The 19,725-nt window shown below is 37.2% G+C and overlaps 1 protein-coding gene across 6 annotated transcripts in view; it reads right to left on the minus strand.

Moving 5' to 3' along the window:
• Positions 1-1,949: 1,949 nt before the first annotated feature.
• Positions 1,950-19,725, minus strand: part of CEP57 (centrosomal protein 57) — a 41,340-nt gene continuing 23,564 nt past the window's right edge. For 4 of the 6 annotated variants that reach the window (XM_086338962.1, XM_086338957.1, XM_086338958.1 and 1 more), the window contains 9 exons: positions 16,516-16,695; positions 16,036-16,157; positions 13,946-14,062; positions 13,265-13,342; positions 11,368-11,475; positions 10,745-10,822; positions 4,976-5,214; positions 4,279-4,423; positions 1,950-3,148 (listed from right to left, as the gene is read on the minus strand). In XM_086338962.1, coding sequence (XP_086195088.1) covers positions 2,918-3,148; positions 4,279-4,423; positions 4,976-5,214; positions 10,745-10,822; positions 11,368-11,475; positions 13,265-13,342; positions 13,946-14,062; positions 16,036-16,092 — 1,053 coding nt within the window. In that variant the 5' untranslated portion in view covers positions 16,093-16,157; positions 16,516-16,695 and the 3' untranslated portion in view covers positions 1,950-2,917. The remainder of the gene's footprint in view (positions 3,149-4,278; positions 4,424-4,975; positions 5,215-10,744; positions 10,823-11,367; positions 11,476-13,264; positions 13,343-13,945; positions 14,063-16,035; positions 16,158-16,515; positions 16,696-19,725) is intronic. The other 2 variants (XM_086338961.1, XM_086338959.1) reach the window with 1 other exon arrangement.

Below are 19,725 nucleotides of genomic sequence, written 5' to 3' on the forward strand. Positions count from 1 at the left end.
GCAGTGTCATTTCAGGGATTGGAAGTGACACCCATTTTGAAATGCATGTAGTTAAGTATTTAGGAAGACATAATAAAGATTGTTTCCAACAAAGCTACTTGATGCTGTATTCAGCAGTATTATTTCAGTGCATGCAAGTGATACCCATTCTGTAATGCATGTGTTCAAACAAACACACTTGTAATAAAGGTGTTCCTAACAGAACTAAAAGATAATCCACTGGGGTGTGTTTGGAAGCTGGGGAGAGCAGTCTTAGCACTTTTATATCTACAGTTATACTATGTTTATCTGACTATTGGTTGCACAGGTCTACTTTTTCCTTTATGATTAGGGATATGAAATTTACAGACAAACTTGTGTGGTTAAGTCAAAGCTCCTGAGTCTCCTGGCACTTGTCTGCTTACCCTTCTATTCTCACTGGCATAAACTCAACTTTTATGTACAAGTACTACTCAACTGGTCCCAATTCTCCTATGTAAAGTGCAGATTCCTGCATCCTTGCCTTTGTTTCGTTATCCTGTGGACCTGAAACTGTTCTCCCTCAAGGCCATTGCTGTTGTGTGGGTGAAGAGTCATTGCCTTCCCCAGGAAATGATCCTTGCTTCACCACTCCCTTCTCTGCCCCGCCCCGCCTCCCTCTGCACCACCACAGCACTGCACACCCCACCCACCACTGTCCCCGGAACGCATCGTCAATGCAGTAAAAGGCCTAATACGCTTAGTGACCACAGCCACTGCATTTCATGCTGCTTGTCTAGACAAAATCCTAGAACTCCATTTCAACCCCAGGCAAAAAGGAATCTCTTTAATATCTACTCAATGTGTTCACTAGCACTAAATTGGGAAAGGAGTACATTAAAGCTGTATATTGTCACCCTGCTTATTTAACTTACTTGCAAAGTACATCATGAGAAACACTGGGCTGGAGGAAGAAGCACAAGCTGGAATCAAGATTGCTGGAAAAATATCAATAACCTCAGATATGCAGGTGACACCACCCTTATGGCAGAAAGTGAAGAGGAACTAAAAAGCCTCTTGATGAAAGTGAAAGAGGAGAGTGAAAAAGCTGGCTACAAACTCAACATTCAAAAAACGAAGATCATGGCATCTGGTTCCATCTCTTCATAGCAAATAGATGGGGAAATAATGGAAACAGTGACAGATTTTATTTTCTTGGGCTCCAAAATCTGCAACCATGAAATTAAAAGACGCTTGCTCCTTGGAAGTAAAGTTATGACCAACCTAGACAGCATATTGAAAAGCAGAGACATTATTTTGCTGACAAAGGTCCGTCTAGTCAAAACTAGGGGTTTTCCAGTAGTCATGTATGGATGTGAGAGTTGAACTATAAAGAAAGCTGAGTGCCGAAGAACTGATGCTTTTGAACTGTGGTGATGGAGAAGACTCTTGAGAGTCCCTTGGACTGCAAGGAGATCCAACCAGTCCATCCTAAAGGAGATCAGTCCTGAATATTTATTGGCAGGTCTGATGCTGAAGCTGAAACTCCAATACTTTGGCCACCTGATGTGAAGAACTGACTCAGTGGAAAAGACCCTGATGCTGGGAAAGATTGAAGGCAGGAGAAGAAGGGGACGACAGAGGATGAGATGTTGGATGGCATCACTGACTCGATGCACGTGAGTTTGAGGAAACTCGGGAGATAGTGAAGGACAGGGAAGTGTGGCGTGCTGCAGTTCATGGGGTTGCAGAGAGTCAGACCTGACTGAGAGACTTAACAACAATAAAGAGTGTCTTATATACTGTGAGACAGTTCAGTTTTGTTGGATCTGGTTTCTGTGTAAGCATGAAAAAGGCAAATTATGTATTAAATACCATATATCCTTACTGTTTCTCATAAGAGGTTAATGTTCTATTTAAAAATGTATTTTTTTTGAGAGATTACAACAAATAAAGCCTTTATTAACAGGCTGCTAAGGAAAATTTCAGTGTTTCCTTAAAAAAGCTGCTTTATTGATTTCAGTGGCAAATTTATAAAGTTAACATGTCTTGAACTATTCAAAACTATGATTCACATTATTAACAATGACAATTACATGTGTACAGTTAATATTGCACTCATACTGTACACAGAATTAAATAATCAGGGATTTTGAGTTTAAGATTAAAAACCATAATGCCTTGAAATGAATAGCATGATTACAAACAGGTATTATCTAAAAATACATATGTATATACTTTACAACACCTCCCTTTCTCTCTTCATTTGAAAACCTCATTTACGTCATTAACAATTTGTTTATAGTTTTAAAAATGCTTTTGTGATTTTCACATTTAACTGATTTAAAATGAATGCATCTTTAAAAATTTTAATGGTGAATTAACATCAATGCAAGTGTATTTAATACTGACCAATGTCTGTAATGTCAAAAAGCAAAATAAAGCAATCCTCTTAAATATGTATAAATATTTAAATATAGAAAGCCTCCATCAGTAGTCAAAATGGAGCATATTTAATGGTTGTATTGAAAAGTAAAAGCAGGCGATTCATGCCAGGGAAGATTTAAAAATGAGACTTTTCAAACAAACACTGCCTATGGGATAGCCTCATACTTTGATAATTTAAACCTAATTTTACTTATATAATAGAACTATTTAAAAAAATCACACCCACAAGTAAAAAATTGGTAATTTGTTTACAAAGTGCAATATCTCAGTACAGCAAATTCATCTCAAACAAAGAAACAGAGTATGTGTGGCTTCTTGGCCTTTAAAACTACCCCCCGTTTCTGTTTAGATGGCTACCATTTAGTTGTGATGTGTGGCACAAGAAGCCTACGTAATGAAGCGTGGGTCCCTAAATGCCTGCTATTAAGTAATTCCAACATGAGACCTGGAAAGTCAATATCTGATTGATGAGGTACAGATTATGTGAATAAAATTTATGACCTGGTACCAGTCAGTAATCCCAACACAAACTATTGCTTTGTAATGAATTCTGTATGGATTGCATATCTTTCAATAACTGAAGATTTTTCCTGCTTTTTTCTCCAGGTCTCGGTTTGGCAAAGTCCTTCTTATTTGTGGTCCCTGTGGTTGTAGAACGGCTGCTGCTGTTTCCTTCCTCATCAAGAGTCTTTCTGGTGGCTTTTAATTCCTTCTTCTGCTTCTCCAACTTTTGCTTCTCCAGCTATACCAAAAAACCAAGGCAAGAAAGAAAAAGGAAAGATTAATAAAAACATATGCTTGCAAAAACTGGTATTTTTAACTCGCATGCTAACTAAAACGCATATATATATTTTTTTCCCCTGGGTTTTTTTTAAAGCCTTCAAAAACCTATTGTACTAGTGTATAGTGACATCAAAACAAGAGGAGAAATCAATTCTGGTGCTACACCAGAAGTTAGGATAATGCTGCCAAATGCAGGACAGGGTGTGTGAGAAGCAAGAAGGTTTGGGGGAAGTCAAGGAGGAGGCAAAAACTCCCACACGGGTAATGGAAGACAAGAAGGATTTTAAATAAATGAGGAAGAGAAAGGCATTCTTGAAACTAGTCTGAGCAGAGAGAAGCATGTTCTGGATAGATGGAATGTAATGGTTATGTATTAGTACTATGAAAAGGATTTTTTAATTTTATTATCTCTCTTTTAGAATAATTTAATTTCAAAGAGGGAGCTTTATTTTTACTTTAGCTGTTGGCTAAAATAAATTGCTGCTGGTGTTTAATTAGAAAAAGGTAAATTTAATGTACAGAAAACATTAACCCTGGTAGTCCGGTGGTTAAGAATCTGCCTCCCAGTGCAGGGAACACAGGTTCAATCCCTGCTTCCTGGAAGCTTCCACATGTCTCGGGGCAACTAAGCCCGTGTACCACAGCTCCTGAGCCTGCACGCCATCATCACTGAGCCCACGCGCTGCAACCACTGGAGCCCACGGGTAGAGCCTGTGCTCTGCCAAAGAGAAGCCACCACCACGAGAAGCCCACGCACCACAACCCGCCAAAAGCAGTGAAGACCCAGTGCAGCCAAACACAGATAGAGAAATCTCTTTCATGTAAGAACATTAAATATATTCAGTACTTGGAAGATGTATTTCAGATGATAAAATCTACTCCAAGAGACTACAAGACAGTGTCTTCCTAGCCTGCTTAACACCAGTTCTTAATAACTAATGAACTGAATTAGTAAATATCTACAATAAGGAAATATTTCTTATAGCTATCTATGATACAATGTCATCAATATACTTGAAGGAAAGGGTTTTTTGTTCTGTTTTATTCTTGTTTTTTAATCATTAGAAATGGGTAAAGGAAAACAGTTACCTGGGCTTGATATTTTCGCACTTTAGTTATCTGATTGGCTTTTGCCTCCATCCTTCCCACTAACGCCTCCAGTTCACACTCTAAGTTGTCTTTCAGTTCAACAGTTGGTGATTCTTGGATAAGTTTTGCAAGCTGCTGGTGATCACTATATAAAACACAGAAGAGGGCTTCGTTTCCTATGTTACACGGCTAAGTCCACTACATCTCCCTCACCATGGGATCCCTGCTTTGCCCATTAAAACGTGACTCATTTTTTTTAAATAGAGCAAATTTCCTTATTATTAATGATAGTAAAGAAGTCCAAAAAGGGTACCAGAGGCCAAGGAAAAAGTTTAAAGCACTAATTATCTATCTCCCCCACAGAGCATTACATAATGTAGAAAAGGAAAGCCCAGAGAAGGATTCTTGTCCTTCACTCACTTCCTAACTTATCAGTTACATTTAGATAAATGTAACTAAACTTCTGGTCTTCAAAACATTTAACAGTAATAGAAAAGGGAGACACTTTGCCCAGAAGAGCTGTTATTTGTTAAAGTCCTAGTAACTTGTTGAGTGATTGGTAAAATGATTGTGTTCAGTAAATATTTCTTGAAGTATTTAAATATGATAGAATTATTAAAGTCACCAAGAAGTTAAAATGAGGTTTTACAATTAAATGAAATTAAAAAAAAAAAAAAGAGGAAACAGTGAAACTCACAAGCTCATTTGCCCAAATTCATCTTGTAAAGTCTGTAGGACTTCAGACAGCTCTTCATTAACACTGCTAGAGGAGGGAGGTGTTGCTGACTTCTTGCTCTTCCCAGTTCGTGAAGACACTTGTTTTGCCAAAGGGATACTGCTGACTACGCGATCGTTGCACAAGACTTTGCTGTGTTGCTTCATTAGATGCAAGACATGCTGAACATTGGCTACCACTGCATGGCTGGGGCTGGTGGACTGAAGAAAAGAGAAGTAATTGAAGCCACATCTTCTGGAAAAATGTTTTTACCCCCTAACCTGGGTAAAAAGACTCTTTCCTTTCCCACAAAACCCCTATGATACAAACTTCCAACATTACAAGTGCATTTCCAGTCTGCGTCTTACGCTCCACCCTACTGGCATGCATGTGGCTTAGTGCCCACCTCTGTCAGTTATGGAAGAACATCCCAACTGTCTGTCCTCCTGTTCCCTGTCTCTTAACTCCACAGTGCTATCAGCTGTCCTCCTAAAATATTATTCTGGTCATGTTCTCCTATTTAACACAATCTGATCTTAGGCCCGCTGACTCTAAATGTACAAACTCCTCGCAGAGAAATCAAGGCCCTGTGGACACTAAGCTGCAACTTCGACACCTCAGCCTTATGTCCCAGTGTCTCCTACCTGCTCTGCACTCTTTCAGTAAACTGTACTTGCACATGCCATTTCTTTCATGTGCCAATAAAAAGAAAAGTACACAGTTCCTTATATGCTTTGTAAAGACTTTCTTAAAACCTCCAGTTCATTCATTGGTCTAGTCTCAGATGACCTATGGCATGTATCTCTATCACAGCATTTATCACAATAGATTGTTAACTGCATTTGCATGTCTATTTCATCTATTAAATAGTGTAAGTACTTCCAGGTGATAGAGACTTACCATATTTATTTCGCTGTCCTCTAGTAGGAAGCACTAAGTTCATGTCTGACATATAAACAGCAGCAAAAACCTGGCAGCCCTCTCAAAACATTTTTGTCTTTGAACACTAAACAACTGTCTCAATGTGCAATTTCAATGTATAAACAGACAGTTGGGCCAACTTGGCTCCATAAGCATCAGCTAGACAGACTGTTTAAAATGCAGATTCCTGGGCAGCACTCCCTACTCAATCAGTTCAGGGTCAAGGCTTAGAAATTTACATTTAAAATTTGCCAATTGATTCTGATCAGCCAGATTTGCAAACCACTCTGCTAAGTTAAACAGATGCTTTGTTTACCCTAGTTTTTATGGTTAGGTAGCAAATCGAATTTAGTAATTAAATTAAACACTTAAATTGGTATTAGCTTTCCTGGTGGCTCAGGTGGTAAAGAATCTGCCTGCAATGCAGGAGACCTGGGTTCAATCCCTGGGTTGGGAAGAGTCTCTGGAGGAGGGCATGGGTACCCACTGTAGTATTATTGCCAAGAGAATTCCATGGACAGAGGAGCCTGGCGGGCTACTATCGATGGGGTCACAAAGAGTTGGACATGACTGACTGTGTATATAATATACAAAGATGCATATACAACATCCAAGTGGGGTTTATTCTAGGGATGCAATGATACTTCAGTATGTGAAAATGAATCCATGTAATCCAGCATATCAATAAGGTGAGAAAGAAAAACCACATAACCATTATCACTTGAAAAAAAGCATGTGAAAAACTCCAATACCCATTAAGGGTATAAACTTTTAGCAAACTAGGAAGAGAGAGAAATTTCCTCAAGTTGATGAAGAGCATAGACAAAGAGCTTAAACCTAATATCATACTTATTGGTGAAAGACTGAATGCTTTCCCCTGAAGACCAGAAAAAGGCAAGGATGTCCACTCTCATCATTGTTACTTACAACATGATACAGGAAATCCTAGCCTGTGCAGTAACACAAGAGAAAAGTAAAAAGGTACGCAAATTAGAAAGGAAGAAATAAACTATCCTTATTTACATATGACATGATTTTTTACACAGAAAAGCTTCAGTTCAGTCGCTCAGTCATGTCCGACTCTTTGAGACCCCATGGATGCAGCACGCCAGGCCTCCCTGCCCATCACCAACTCCCGGAGTTTACTCAAACTCGTGTCCATGGAGTCAGTGAGGCCATAGAAAAGCTTAAGTAAATAATAATAATAAAAAAAAAATTCCTAGGACTAATAAGTGAATTCAGCAAGGTCACAGAATGTAAGATAAACATACAAAGCCCAAACATACTACTGATCATGTAGAAACAAGTTGAAACTCAACACAATTCACAACTGCTAAAAAAAACTGAATACAAATCTAACAAAACTGGTATGGGACTAATATGTTGAAAGGCCTGATGAAAGAAATCAATGATCTAAATAAATAAGAGATACACCATTCTCACGGCTATCAACAAGGATGTCAATTCTCCCTAACTAATACATTCCTATCAAAATCCCAGCATGACATATTTTTGGTAGAGAAGTTTAGTCTAAAATTCACATGGAAAGATGAAGTAGAAAAGCTTAAAGAATTTTGAAATTCTTTTTTGTTACTTTTCTGACCCTCCTTAAGATAATTTTATGTCTACTGAATTTAGAAATGAAAAAACTGTAACTTGTATTTGTCTTAAATTTCATTTTTTTCTAGCAATTAACTTTTATTGCATTTTACAAGTGTATTAGTTTATGACAATGTATAAATAAAAATAACTGGCCTTCACACTAGACAGTTTGGGATATACTCAAATTGATAGCACATTCTTAGCTGTTTGAATAATATTTCACAAAAAGCACAAATTATAACTTGTAGAGACCTCAGGGCACCTAAAACTATCACAACACTGTTATACTGGCTCTGTGGGAGAAGCCAAGGGTGGGATGATTTCAGAGAATAGCACTGAAACGTGTGTATTACCATTTGTGAAAGAGATCGCCAGTCCAAGTTCAACGCAACAAACGGGGCTTGCAAAGCCAGTGCACTGGGACAACCCAGAGGGACGGGATGGGGAGGGAGGGGGGTCTGGGATGAGGGACACATGTACACCCATGGCTGATTCATGTCAAATGTATGGCAAAACCACTACAATACTGTAAAGTAATTAGCCTCCAATTAAAATTTAAAAAGTTGAAAAAAAGATGACTTTGGGTTGAAAACCCTATCTTTGAACCTGCCCTGTTCAATCTATTAATGACGTCAATGGGAATTACCAAAGATAAGCAAATTAAATTTGGGGATAATACAAATACATCAGAAAACTGAACTAATCTAACATGGGTTCAGTTCAGTTCAGTTCAGTCGCTCAGTCGTGTCTGACTCTTTGCGACCCCATGAATCACGCATGCCAGGCCTCCCTGTCCATCACCAACTCCTGGAGTTCACTCAAACTCACGTCCATCGAGTCCGTGATGCCATCCAGCCATCTCATCCTCTGTCGTCCCCTTCTCCTCCTGCCCCCAATCCCTCCCAGCATCAGAGTCTTTTCCAATGAGTCAACTCTTCGCATGAGGTAGCCAAAATATTGGAGCCTTAGCTTTAGCATCAATCCTTCCAATGAACACCCAGGACTGATCTCCTTTAGGATGGACTGTTTGGATCTCCTTGCAGTCCAAGGGACTCTCTAGAGTCTTCTCCAACACCACAGTTCAAAAGCATCAGTTCTTTGGTGCTCAGCTTTCTTCATAGTCCAATTCTCACATCCATACATGACCACTGGAAAAACCGTAGCCTTGACTAGACGGACCTTTGTTGGCAAAGTAATGTCTCTGCTTTTCAACATGCTATCTAGGTTGGACATAACTTTTTTCCTAAGGAGTAACCGTCTTAGTGACATGAAATCTATTGTTGTAAATTTTACTCAGTGGGGTTTTTTCTGCTCTCAGGGATACATATAGATGATGATGAACTTTTGAAGATAGCTTTATTTTTATTCTTACCTTCTTCTAGGTTACTAAATGTTTTTCTTCAGTGATTCATGATAAGATGTGCTTTGTGAGTTCCTTAACCACTTCACTCCATTGCTTCCTAAACTGAATATAGGCCTCTCAATTTGTGACCAGCACAGAATAGAGTGTCATGTTCTGGAGGTCTAGGAATTCAGCCTAGTATCTAATTCATGTTACAGGGAAGCCTAACATCCCTTTCACTCATTAATTCCAGAGTCAACTAAAGTTGACTTTTACTCAGGTCTTTTACTTAGTCTTAGCATCAGCCTTTCTAGGTCCTATATTTGTGGAATTGATTTTTTTACACAGAATTTTTAATTAAATGAAGCACACTATAGGAATTGATTCACCCTTTGCCAACAAAGGTCCATCTAGTCAAGTACTTTGGCCACCTCATGCGAAGAGTTGACTCATTGGAAAAGACTCTGATGCTGGGAGGGATTGGGGGCAGGAGGAGAAGGGGACGACAGAGGATGAGATGGCTGGATGGCATCACTGACTCAATGGACGTGAGTCTGAGTGAACTCCGGGAGTTGGTGATGGACACGGAGGCCTGGCGTGCTGCGATTCACGGGGTCGCAAAGAGTCAGACACGACTGAGCGACTGAACTGAACTGAAGCATTTCCAAGTAAAGCCTTATAGAAACGTGAAGGGCTGTCTGAGGTATAATGAGGTTTCATCAGTAGTGTGTTTGGACAGAGTCTAGGACCATTATGCTGAATGTTTACATAATGAAAACATTGGACGGGGAACTGTTATTAAATGGGTTCCAAATATAACTGAACATCAGACTGAGACTGGGCACCAATTAAATATACTTTCTAGGCCCCACACCTAAACAATTCTGATTTAGTAGAATTGTGGTGAGGCTTCATAATCTGCTTTTTCAAATGCACAGTCAATGATTCTGATACAGCTGGTCATCCTTTAAGAAACTGTTTCCAGCCCAACTCAGAGATTCTATGGCAAAGCAGAACCATGGTTAGGAGCAACAGATGACAAGAAAAAAAGTAGGTCAAAAGGTATCTGCAATCCAAGAAGAGGTTAATAAATTTAGGGTAAAGGACAGCCAATGGCAAAATTTTTAAGGAATGATTTGTGCCACGTACATCTATAAAGGACAAGTGGAAAAGCTAGGAAATTGTTCCTTCCCCAAGCTTTCACTGAGAATTTACTGTGGGTTAAAGTAAATAAATAAAATGTATTCCTCAAGCCTCTGAAACTCACTATCCAGAGTTCGGTATTCAAGGTATTGAAACAGCCAGCAACACAAACATTAATGAAAAAAGTGGTATAAACTAATACAATGTTAAGCACTTCTTAGAAATCATCCAGTACTTGCTGATATTTGACAAAATTACCATCTCCACATTTTTAAGCACTAAAGGAACTTAAGATTCAAGTCTATGTGTGGCTGCTTCTCCGAGAATCAATCCTTAAGCAATAAGCATGTGAAGACAAAGAGGACGTGACTTCTTTTCACTTAAATGTCTTCAATCTATACCTAAATACAAATCAACAGAGCTGATATGAAAATTCTGGTGCTACAAATATACAGTTTCCCATTTCCTTTCCTAACCATAACCATACCTTCACCAAACCAGGGTCTCTGCTTTTGTTCATTACTTCCTTCCACATACACTCCACCTGCTTTAAAGTGTCCCACCGAGCCTTCCCCCTGTTCCCCAGTCCTATAAAACTTTCTTCCATCTCCTTCTTACAACACTAGGATCCCTTGGTAAAAAAGCAGAATAAGTTTTCACCATTTATAGGTATACAGGCAAATGAGTGGATTTAATTCAAAGATCTAAGTTGTACAAAAAAATTCAGAGTTCAACCAACTCACCTTTCCAGCTACAAATGGCATATCACCCAAGCATAATCGATAATGTGGCTGTACAGCAAAATAGTTCCTAGAACCCTTCTGCATGGAAGAGAAAAAAGGAAAGAACTTTTACTCACATGACGGTAAGAGCTGCCTATATAAGACTAACCTGCAACTTCACATAACTGTTGGGCTCCTGCTTGTTTTATCTCTACTGGCATTACGGCCAGTGCTCCTCATAATACTTTTCAACACACATCTTACCCCAAGGAAAGGCTAAGAAAGAAAAAAAATAGTACCTGACAAAACAGCAGTTAGTGTCAGTAGAAATTCTCTGTGTGTCTATATGCATGTACATACGTATACACACACACAAACTTTCAAGAGCAAAGGGTAATTAATGCAATACTGAATAATAACTAATATTTGTGCAGTGCTACGTAGTTCTAAAATGTTTTCATATTCATCATCTCACTGTTAGGGTTAAAATTTAGAAGGTATTACTTATCCCCATTTTCCCAATGAAGAAACTTAGAATGAAACAGATTTTACTCATCCAAGATTGACGGACCACATGGTTTATGAGTACTTTCACATAAACTATGCCTAGCAATAAACAGTACCTTATGGTTCTTTTTTCATACCTTTTCTGGTGGTTTTGACTTCTTTTTTTTAATTCTTTTTGTATTGGGAACACATGAAGTTGCCTTATCTTCATAGATAAGTCTATTTACTTCTAGACCAGTCTGCAACTAGGAAAAACATGAGAGCCTAAAGTTAATATTGAAGAAATAAAAGTTATGACTCAATGCCACGTAAAGGCCTACACAAAACCTACAGCACTGTCATACAGTACAGATTAAAAAACACATCACAGCTGTGTAACTGTGTCTTGTCATAGCTATGTAACTATGCCTTGAGTCAATCTGTGAACATGTGTCCACAATTTTAAATCAATACCACGCTCTCATTTTATCTTGAAGTACTGTCCTATAATTTGTCCTTTGACTTAGCCTGGCTCCTTTTAGTTCTTTATTTGAGGTTGGTCTTTAAATTTTATCTAACAAGTTAAAGCCAATATTTCTAACTCAACCAACGTTTCAGTATTTTCTTCTTTTCATACACAGCATGTACAACAGTGCTAGACACAAAGCAGCTGGACAACAAAGCACAATCTTCCTCTTTTAAAAGCTCATACGCTTAATGTAAGAAAAAGGAACTGGAAATCTACGTCCAAAGGAACTGGAAGGTATGTCAGAGAATGTAATTAAGCCCTTTTCTCTAGAAGCTTGCTGCTGCTAAGTCACTTCAGTCGTGTCCGACTCTGTGCGACCCCATAGACGGCAGCCCACCAGGCTCCGCCGTCCCTGGGATTCTCCAGGCAAGAACACTGGAGTGGGTTGCCATTTCCTTCTCCAATGCATGAAAGTGAAAAGTGAAGGTGAAGTCGCTCAGTCGTATCCGACCCTTAGTGACCCCATGGACTGCAGCCTACCAGGCTCCTCCATCCATGGGATTTTCCAGGCAAGAGTACTGGAGTGGGGTGCCACTGCCTTCTCCATCTAGAAGCTTAGTAACTACATTAATTTAATACAGTGAAAATGAAAGTGAAAGTGAAGTCGCTCAGTCGTGTCCGACTCTTTGTGACCCCATGGACTGCAGCCTACCAGGCTCCTCCATCCATGGGGTTCTCCAGGCAAGAGTACTGCAGTGGGGTGCCATTGTCTTCTCCAGGAGATCTTCCCAACCCAGGGATCGAACCCAGGTCTCCCGCATTTCAGGAAGACGCTTTAACCTCTGAGCCACCAGGGAACTGCAGCAATTTAATACAGTAGAAATTCCATAGGCAACTACTAAGGATTTCAAAAAGGGCTGCTGTTTTCAACCTTTCCTTAAAAAATATAATTACATACATATGTACGTGTGTGTGTTGTCTTGAACGGTGGTTTTCAAACCTATGAAACAAAATTGTCTGAGTTTTTGAGAAAAATTCCGATCATCACACTGCTTCACCTATCCCACCTGGTGACCATGGCATGGGATAAAAATCCAGGGCTAGGAATGAGCAGAGTTCATTTTCCTCATATGGTGGCTTTAGTGAATTAGTACAGGTCACCAACTATTGGGCAGCCCACTACCTTCACTACTGACCTGGTGTCTGGAGGCACCAAAGAAGAGAAGCTCTTATAAGATGGGATTACTGAATGAGGCTTTCAAACATTTCCAATGGTGACTGATGTGAAGTTTTATATGATTGTAAAGTTTTATATGATTATGTGTATAGATTCTGGTATTTTTTGGTCTATTGATTAAAAAAAAAGCTGGCTGAAAGTCCACAACTGGAAAAACCCTAAAGAATTGCTCAGCTTTTACTATCTGCCTATAAAAAAGTTTAAATTTTTCACATGAAGCTAAGTCTGCAAATTTATATACTGGACCATTCTGAAATATAAATAATCAAAGCAGTGCACATCTACATCTATTTATACATAAAGAATAGCAGGAAATGTGAGGAGCCTATCTGCTTACATTTCAACTTACCTGGGCTGCCTTAGCTTGCATTCGTTTCCTTTCTTGTTCTTCCTGACGGAGTTTTGCTTCCAACTCTTGCATTTTTTTCTAGTGATAAAAATATTAAAAGTGGTAATAGTGAAGAGAGTTTCAATGTGTTTTTGTTAAATTTTAATATAAGCAACATAGGGAAGTGTAAAATTTTAGCATGGTAAATATAAGCCTGTGAGTTCACCCTAGTAATGGCTCTGGGCTTGCCAGTGTCCATGACTCTGCCTTAAGACTTAACAGAATTACGAGCGAAATCCATGGCCAAAGAACACAGCCTCCGTATGAAGGCCTATAGGCTACATGGAAGTTGGATCTGGAACCTTACAGTCTCAGTGGTATTAAGTACTTCCCAAATCAATCAATTAAAAGTAAAATTAGTTCAGAGAAAAACTTAAAGTGATACAAGACTTAAGGATACTGAAGAACATTTCATCTGTCAATATTTTCAAAAAGAACTCTTTCCTTAGGTACACTACTATTGTGAAATGTGAACTTTCTCTCCAAATTTATGTTTCTTCCTTAAAAAAAAAAAAAAAAACCTCCTATGTGTTTCTTTGCTATAAGGTCACTTTTTTCCTATAAAATATCTAGTATTATAAAATGACCAATTTTACAAAAGAACCAATATTATGCACTGGTGAGGAAGAAATTTTCACTGACTTCTGCAAGGGCCTGCATTGTGGTAAGCTTGTTATACTCCTGTTCCAGAAGGTCCAATTTTTCAAGCTGGTTTTGAACATGTGTTTGATCATGTTGTCGTTCTCTTTCCAGGGAGACCTGGGAAACAATATTAAATATAACATGAAAATATAGCATAATCATCTGACAAAAAACTGAAAAAAACCAATACAGAGTATAAAAGGCTACTTGTCTTTTCACAGAACTACTTAGATACTGCAGAGAAATTCTAGGAAAACAGTATTAAGATGAAACCATAGAAATGTTAACAAATACAAGTGAAATCTTCTTATCATATACTATCATAACATGTGGTTCTATACACTGATAATACTCTTGACAGTATTCACGACACACAGGCTGCACACAAATACTTGTAATTTGTCTGGTTTTCTTAAACGGTTTTAATTAAGGCACTAGTCATGGTTTTGGCATCTACCATTTATACTTCCTCTGAATTCTATGCAAAGCATCCATCATTTTTTCTTTTCTGAGGTTTATGGTTAAGGATTTGAAGACTGCCACCTATCAGATTTCATGACTGTCAGTCACAGGATAAACTAGAATAATTAAACTAGAATAAGAAGTGGAAATATGCTAAATTGAAGTATACACATAAAAAGTCCAAACACTAAGCATTTGAACTTGTAAACAGTGTATCTTCATATACAAGTCAGCAATAGGCATCATACTAACAGAAATTTGAATATGACAAAGTAATACAAAATAATACATTTCTCAGGAATTTGTGTGAACTACCAATTTCCTCCTACCCACCTTAGTGGATAGTAACTGTCCTTAAAATACATTAAGTTAAAAATTGGCACAAATCACATTTTTTCAGTACTGGAACCATTCTTATTAAATGAATTATTCAAAGTTTACTGATGAAAATAGAGCTTAATTCAAAGACATATTTATGTATAATAGATGTATTAGTCAAGACATCTCACTACCGTTTTATAGGTGCTTTCTAACCTGTGAACTGAAATATCCTAATAAAGAGAATTACTATATTGCTTACTGAACATGCTTGGCTATTTCCAATCATGTGGCAGATCACCTCCTTCCCCACTCCAACTATCACATAAAAATGTTAGACCCAACTGGAAATAAGAATATAAGGTCACAATAAACTCACTGGCATAGTAAAGAGAACTATAATATAATTCACACTAAAGAACTGCTGAAACATTCTCTTAAATACTGTCATGCAATCAAGTATTTCTTTTAGGTCTAATATCTCCAACTATGACTAAAGGCTAACTGAGGTGGAAAGCATTCAATTTTTTTCACACTGCAGAGTGTCCAACAAAATATTCAATTTCTGTATAACAAAATTAAGATGCTAAAAAAGTATTCATGATGAATTCAAATTCTAGATTTATAATAGGAAAATGAGGCATGTTTTAAAAAATATATTTGAGGCTGATGTTGAAGATGTTCTCTCACAAATGTATAAGTTATTTATACCTCTGATATGACAGAACAAAATATTTTTGCTAAAGTAACAACTGTGAAGAGCTTTTCAGAGTATAAAGAACTTTGAAACATGCTTCCTGACTTGAGTCTTTTAAACAAAATGCAAGAAGCAGAGAGGTACATAATATGCTTGTTTATGCTTTTTATAATGTACAAAGAAGTTAACATGATTTGAAAATACAAGTGACAGTATTTTTTCAATATAAGTAAACCTCTACCAAACACAACAACAACGAAAGAGAACAATCAAATCTTCAGACACTATAACCGATCCCAAGTAATTTCAGTCCTGGGCTATTATACCATCCCAAAGGAGAAGCTATAGAGAATATGTCAGTGTGTATGAGGGTCATCCAAAAAGCAAATTCTTCTTTACAGCTTTGCTGAAAGAAAAAAAAAAAACCACTTTTCTCTCAAAGTTTCCACTAGCAGTTTTTCAAAATGACAGCTACTATTACCTTTTAAGATAGACAGAGAACTGATTATTTGTAACAGCACCGTTAGTCCTCACTGAGTAAAAAGGTCTTTATATCCACCTAATTTTCTCTATAGCTAACTTTTCTTGACAATGACTCTGTGAAGTAACAAACCTGTTTCTCTAATACAGATGTCCTCTCCATTTCTGCATGCTTTATCATGTTCCGCATGTATTCCAATTGTTTTTCTAAAAGATTACATTTATTTTCTGCAGCTAACAACTGAGATGTCAGTTCTAAAAAGAAAAACAGAAATTAGCTCACGCACAGGACAGTTTAACAATCTGTTTAACATGAATCTACAGTATATATAATAAACATTTTCCAGTACCTCAGGAAGCGTTTTCAGAGGACCTAAGTCATTCACTTTCTGTATGTTAGTCTAATCGGCCTTGCATTCAGATAATAATTTTAATGCAGGACATCAGCACTTGTTCCTCAAAATGCACTCAAATATGATGCAGTTTTGTAATGCTAGAAGACACTAAGCACTAGAAAACACTAATGTGGAATTTCTTTTAGAGTAATTTTTTAAAGAGTAATTTCATAATACTTATTTTGATAGTGTTTTATTTCCCTCATAATTAAACAAACCTTGATTGTGCTTTGATTCCTCGTTCTTTGAATTTTCCCTTTCTTGTATCTGTTCATCCAATACTTTCTTATATTCAATCGTTTCCTTAGACAAGGTTTTCACACTTTCTTCTGCCTGAATCCTTTCAAGTTCTAAACGTCGAATTTTATCTTGAAGATTCTTCAGAGCAGAAAATATAGCTGTCAAATACAAATATGGATATTATAAGATACTATCCGTGGAGAAGTTTACTGAATAAGAATAAATTCATCTAAATAAAAAATAAAATTGATGGAGGATAATTGTTTTTAAAAAATCTCTTTAAAGACATCTTGTGAATCTCTGAAATGCTGCCATGGTAAAAACATTTCAAGGATTTTATAAAATGGTAAAAATATTTAGCTAATCATACAAAAGCCACGAACTGTGCTAAGGAATATTATTAACTACCAATCTTTTGTTTTACTAATAAGATCACATGAAGAATCCAATTATAGAGTAAAAAACAGTTAAGCACAAAAACTGGAGAAGGAAATGGCAAACCACTCCAGTATTCTTGCCTGGAAAATCCCGTGGATAGAGGAGCCTGGTGGGCTACAGTCCACGGGGTTGCAAAGAGTCAGATATGACTGAGCACACACATACAAGCACAGAAAGGACTATTTTTTTGATCTCCAAAAAACCCTAAGCACTCTGCCCCTCAAAACGCTTCTAATTATAATACATATTCACTGTAGAAGGCAAATACAACAAAGAGAAGAACTACTACCAAGAGATAATGACTATCAATTTTGGTCATTACTTAAGAGATTATTTCCCTGTGATCAGTTAGGAGTTGAAAAACAAAGTTATTAGATCAAAGACTATTTATATTTAAAGGTTCCTGAATAGAGCAAAATACCTTAAAAAAAAAAAAGGCTGTATCAATTTACACTTTTATCAGAAGTACCTGTATTTGCCAATACAGACCATTATTAATTACAAGGTCACTGCCATTCTGATTAAGAAACCCAGGGTACTCCATTTATTTTATTTTGCATTTCTATTAAAAATTTAAATATTGTGATATATGAATTTCATATAAACCTAAGTTCCTATATATCATACAGCAGTGTTAACAATATTCAATTATTTTTATTCTTTTCTTGCTTGAAAATGAAAGTATTTAAGATTATATGAATTTCCTTCCAACTACTACAATCCATAAGTTTAGTACTTCTCCATGTCAATCTATAGGTACATTTCTAGAACTCCATCTTTATACATACTTGTCTATGAACTTTCTATTCCACTAATGTCTATTTCTGTACCAGCTGCACACTTCCTATTTTTACAGCTCTACAATCTGTTACTAGTTGATATGGTGAGGCCATCCTTTATCTGAGTGAAGCTTTCTATTAAAAGAAAAAGTGCACTTCTCACACATTATTCTTTAAGTGATATTCATAATACTAAAGTTTCCACTGAGGAACACTGCACAGCTCTATTCAGGTCTTCAAGTATTCTCTTAGCAGAGCACACAGAACAAGCCTAGGCTGATATACCACAGGGGACTCTGCTACCACAGCCTCCTTCCCAGGCCAGGGAGCTGGGCTATTCCAGTTCCTTTTCTCCAATTAGACTTCCAAAGGAAGTCACTTCATCTGGGCCTAAAGTTTTTATCTACAGTTGCTACCTGGATTTAAAATCCCAACTTCTCCCCACAGTTCAGTCGCTCAGTCATGTCTGACTCTTCGCGACCCCATGAATCGCAGCACGCCAGGCCTCCCTGTCCATCACCAACTTCCGGAGTTCACTCAGACTCATGAGCATAGAGTCGGTGATGCCATTTTCCCCTACTGTACCCTAATACCTAAGGCTTTTATACGGTATCAAGACTCCTAATAGTGTCTCTGAGGCTTTCAGCCTTAAATTCATTGTATTTCTGGCACCTACGTATTTCTTTCTTGCTTTAAAGCTGGGTTTTATTTACTTTGTTATACATTTGTCTATTACACTATTGTCTGACAGTAATACTGCCATCATCCTTTTTATTTGCTATGCTCCTTACTTGTCTCTGCCAACTTTTCACTTTTAATCTGTGTCATTCTGTTTGAGCATAAATTGACTTTTGAGTTGTTTTTTCAAACACAGTCACACTTGTCATCCTATGTGATAAAGGTCGCCCTACTTTTTCACTGTATTTTATGTTTTCTAATTTCATTTCCTTGGCTTTCTCATTATTTTATTTTACTATAAGTATAGTGAACTGTTTGTGTTATTCACCTCTTTTCCTGGTAATTTCCTCTTACATCAACATGGCTGTAACTATAATTGATGTGTTCGTTTAGTATCCTCTCACAAACCTGGCCACCACTGACTGACCTACAAGGGCACTCAAATGAAGCCCAGACAACGGCTCTCTTCTTGGGATTTTTGGACTCTGGTCCAAAAAGGTGAAGTTAACTTAAAACTCAAGTTTTAGTAGCCATGTTTCCCGATATATGGAAAAAGCGAGTCTGTGGCTAGAGAGTGAAGTTAGCTATAAGAATTAAAAACAAAAAACAAAACAACAAACAAACAGATGGAGAGAAACTATTGGCCATGTCTGAGTACCTGGTTTCCAATGTTCTTAAAGCCCATCTGTGTATCTGCCATTCTTTTCTTGGTTGTTCAATCCTTCCTTGCACGTTTGTAAACCAAAAAGATTCCTCTTTGCCAAAGCTAATTTCATACTGGGAATTTCTTATAACTTAAGTTTTTATTGGCTGCTTTTTCCATTCTAAGTTTTATTAAATAAATCTAGTACTGTGAAGACAAAAAATGATTTTATTCTACCAATGACCTATATTTAAAAATATATAAAAACCTAAGTTCATATGCACACACATCCCTGAAAACATTTTCAATGTCAAAAATGAAATTTTACACAAAGAGTTCATGTAAGAAATATGACAAACTTTTATTCCATCTATTTATTTTCCAGTTAAAAAACTGGGTTTTTTTGATCCAGACGATTAAATAACTTACATTATTAAGACTTACATCTTCACTTTAAGAGTTAAAAGAAAAACATTCTAGGTGACAAAATGATTGGTCTTGTTTTTCTTTTCTTGTAGAAAAGTATGAGTGAACTCTTGTACCACTGCATCATTTATGTTCAAATAACTACATTACCTAGAAAGACCCTTGAGTGAAAAATATTTTATGTAGAAAAGAATAATGAAAAATTCAGAGATTTTTAACTTCAT

This window comes from Bos grunniens, chromosome 15 (genome assembly GCF_055505025.1).
Source record: "Bos grunniens cultivar Pamir isolate PY7600 chromosome 15, Bosgru_T2T1.0, whole genome shotgun sequence".
In the NCBI taxonomy this organism is placed as follows: Eukaryota; Metazoa; Chordata; class Mammalia; order Artiodactyla; family Bovidae; genus Bos; species Bos grunniens.